This window comes from Hesperophylax consimilis, chromosome 17 (assembly GCF_061612785.1).
Source record: "Hesperophylax consimilis isolate HC1 chromosome 17, BYU_Hcon_1.0, whole genome shotgun sequence".
In the NCBI taxonomy this organism is placed as follows: domain Eukaryota; kingdom Metazoa; phylum Arthropoda; class Insecta; order Trichoptera; family Limnephilidae; genus Hesperophylax; species Hesperophylax consimilis.
The window spans coordinates 15,911,002-15,913,588 of record NC_142852.1 but is presented as its reverse complement, the minus strand read 5'-3'; the positions used below and the strand labels follow the sequence as shown (position 1 = coordinate 15,913,588).

Below are 2,587 nucleotides of genomic sequence, written 5' to 3'. Positions count from 1 at the left end.
AATCCTTAACTATAGTTATATTTTTTAGGTCGCTTTTAAATTTGTAATTAACTTTAGCACGACCATTATGTGTTCAACTTTAGCTTAACTCTTCAGGGAACAAACAAAAAACATTAATTTATATATATAATCGTATATTTATTCAAAACGATACAAAAGTGTTGTATTTCTTGTTTACTTGCATGACCAATAAACATGAAATATAAACCTGAAAATTTAAGAATGAAGAGCTGGATTTAACAAACAAGAGTCAGTGAATATCGTCATTTTATTAAATAAAACATTTTTATTTACTTTGAAACATTAAAAAGGGACATGAAAAATTCCAAACGACAATTCAAATTTCACATAAGTCGTTTAAAATGTTGCCTCTGAATCCAGTGATTTGATCCATCAAAAAAGTTGAAAATCTCCAAAATCATCCCAGAGAAAGATACACCAATCTACCACGAATAGCACACAAGATTTCGGACACACCAGGATTATCAAATTGGATAAGGGAAAATGTGTTTATACCGTTAAACTTTAAAATAAAGCCTTACGCAATAACTGCATTTACGAGAGCATTTGTGTGTGCATTCCGAGCACGCGAAAGTTTTCTAAGCCGTGTGGGTTTTGGTATAACGAACGAAATAGATTTTTTTAGTGGACTTGTACGTGCATTCCAAGCACGAGAATGGTTTCTCACCGTCGTGTGTTGTATGAGAAATCGAACTGCTTTTATCGAAGCACTTGTAAGTGCATTTTGAGCATGAGAATGGTTTCTCTCCGGTGTGCATTCTAATATGACGAACCAATAAGCTTTTTGTAGAGGACTTGTACGTGCGTTCCAAGCACGAGAATGGTTTCTCTCCACTGTGCGTTCTAGTATGACGACGCAATAAGCTTTTTGTCGAGGACTTGTACATGCATTCCAAGCACGAGAATGGTTTTTCTCCAGTGTGGGTTCTAGTATGAGAAACCAAATCTCTCTTTCGAAAGCACTTGTACGTGCATTTCGAGCACGAGAATGGTTTCTCTCCAGTGTGGGTTGCAGCATGATACACCATACTGCTTTTAACAGAGCACTTGTAAGAGCATTCCGAGCATGAGAATGGTTTCTCTCCGGTATGCGTTCTAGTATGACAATCCAAATTGCATTTTTTAGAGGACTTGTACTTGCATTCCAAGCACGAGAATGGTTTCTCACCGTCGTGTGTTCTAGTATGAGAAACCAAACTGCTTTTATCATAGCACTTGTAAGTGCATTTCGAGCATGAGAATGGTTTCTCTCCGGTGTGCATTCTAATATGACGAACCAAACGGGTTTTTTCGGAGCACTTGTAAGTGCATTCTGCACATGAGAATGGTTTCTCTGCAGTATGGGTTCTAGTATGACTAAACAAATGGCTTTTTGTAGAGCACTTGTACGTGCATTCTGAGCACGAGAATGGTTTCTCTCCGGTATGCGTTCTAGTATGACGAACCAATAAGCTTTTTGTAGAGGACTTGTACGTGCATTCCAAGCACGAGAATGGTTTCTCTCCGCTGTGCGTTCTAGTATGACGACGCAATAAGCTTTTTGTCGAGGACTTGTACATGCATTCCAAGCACGAGAATGGTTTTTCTCCAGTGTGGGTTCTAGTATGAGAAACCAAATCTCTCTTTCGAAAGCACTTGTACGTGCATTTCGAGCACGAGAATGGTTTCTCTCCAGTGTGGGTTGCAGCATGATACACCATACTGCTTTTAACAGAGCACTTGTAAGAGCATTCCGAGCATGAGAATGGTTTCTATCCGTTATGCGTTCTAGTATGACAATCCAAATTGCTTTTTTTAGAGGACTTGTAATTGCATTCTAAGCACGAAAATGGTTTCTCTCCAGTGTGGGTTCTAGTATGAGAAACCAAACTACTTTTTTTCCAGCACTTGTACGTGCATTTCGAGCATGAGAATGGCTTCTCTCCAGTGTGGGTTCTAGCATGTCGAACCATGTTGCATTTTTCAGAGGACTTGTACGGGCATTCCAAGCAAGAGAATGGTTTCTCTCCAGCGTGGGTTCTAATATGTGAAACCAGACCCCGACTACTCGCACACTTGTACGTACAAGAAGGACAGGAAAATACTTTCTTCATGGTGACAGATTGTTCTGAATCCCAGTGTTTTGTACCATTTATAGAATTTTTCGACGAAACTAAATCTGAAAACACAGAAAAGAGTAATAGACTCGTGGTTGCTGGACAGCTAAAGTTATTCATATTTAAAAATGCCACAGCGCTCATGTGACCTTTAGGTGCGAAATCAATTATTTTGCTTCACACGGTAGCAAGGAAACTTTTCCAAGCATTTATACGGAAGATGTAAAACAAGGGCTATAGAAATATAAATCTACCATAGCATATCTAATAATATCCTGGATATGTAGGTTCAGAAGGGTAGAGGTCCTACATTAGATAAACAAAACTCGTTTAAAAATATAAAGAATAAAATAAAACTATAATTAGAATAAAATAACGTAGTTTGAATACCACTTGATTTGAGTATAATATAAAAGCCAACCAGTTTCGATTCGACCTGAACCTCATTCAGGGTGTTAAGAAACATAACG

At 38.2% G+C, this 2,587-nt stretch overlaps 1 protein-coding gene across 1 annotated transcript; it reads right to left on the bottom strand.

Annotated features, from left to right (window-relative positions):
- Positions 1–236: 236 nt before the first annotated feature.
- LOC149416090 (uncharacterized) lies at positions 237–1,973 on the bottom strand. Its single transcript, XM_089641872.1, has 2 exons — positions 1,833–1,973; positions 237–1,772 (listed from the first exon to the last, which is right to left on the bottom strand). The coding sequence occupies exons 1-2, from the start codon at positions 1,971–1,973 to the stop codon at positions 600–602; spliced, it is 1,314 nt and encodes a 437-aa protein (XP_089497998.1). The 3' UTR covers positions 237–599.
- Positions 1,974–2,587: the final 614 nt, after the last annotated feature.

What these genes read in the sequence shown, in the direction of transcription:
- LOC149416090 (XM_089641872.1), bottom strand. Translation starts at nt 1,973, where the DNA reads ATGGTTCGACATGCTAGAACCCACACTGGAGAGAAGCCATTCTCATGC. An exon ending in CATTTTCGTGCTTAGAATGC is followed by an intron (nt 1,773 to 1,832) that starts AATTACAAGTCC and finishes CATAACGGATAG; the next exon opens with AAACCATTCTCATGCTCGGA.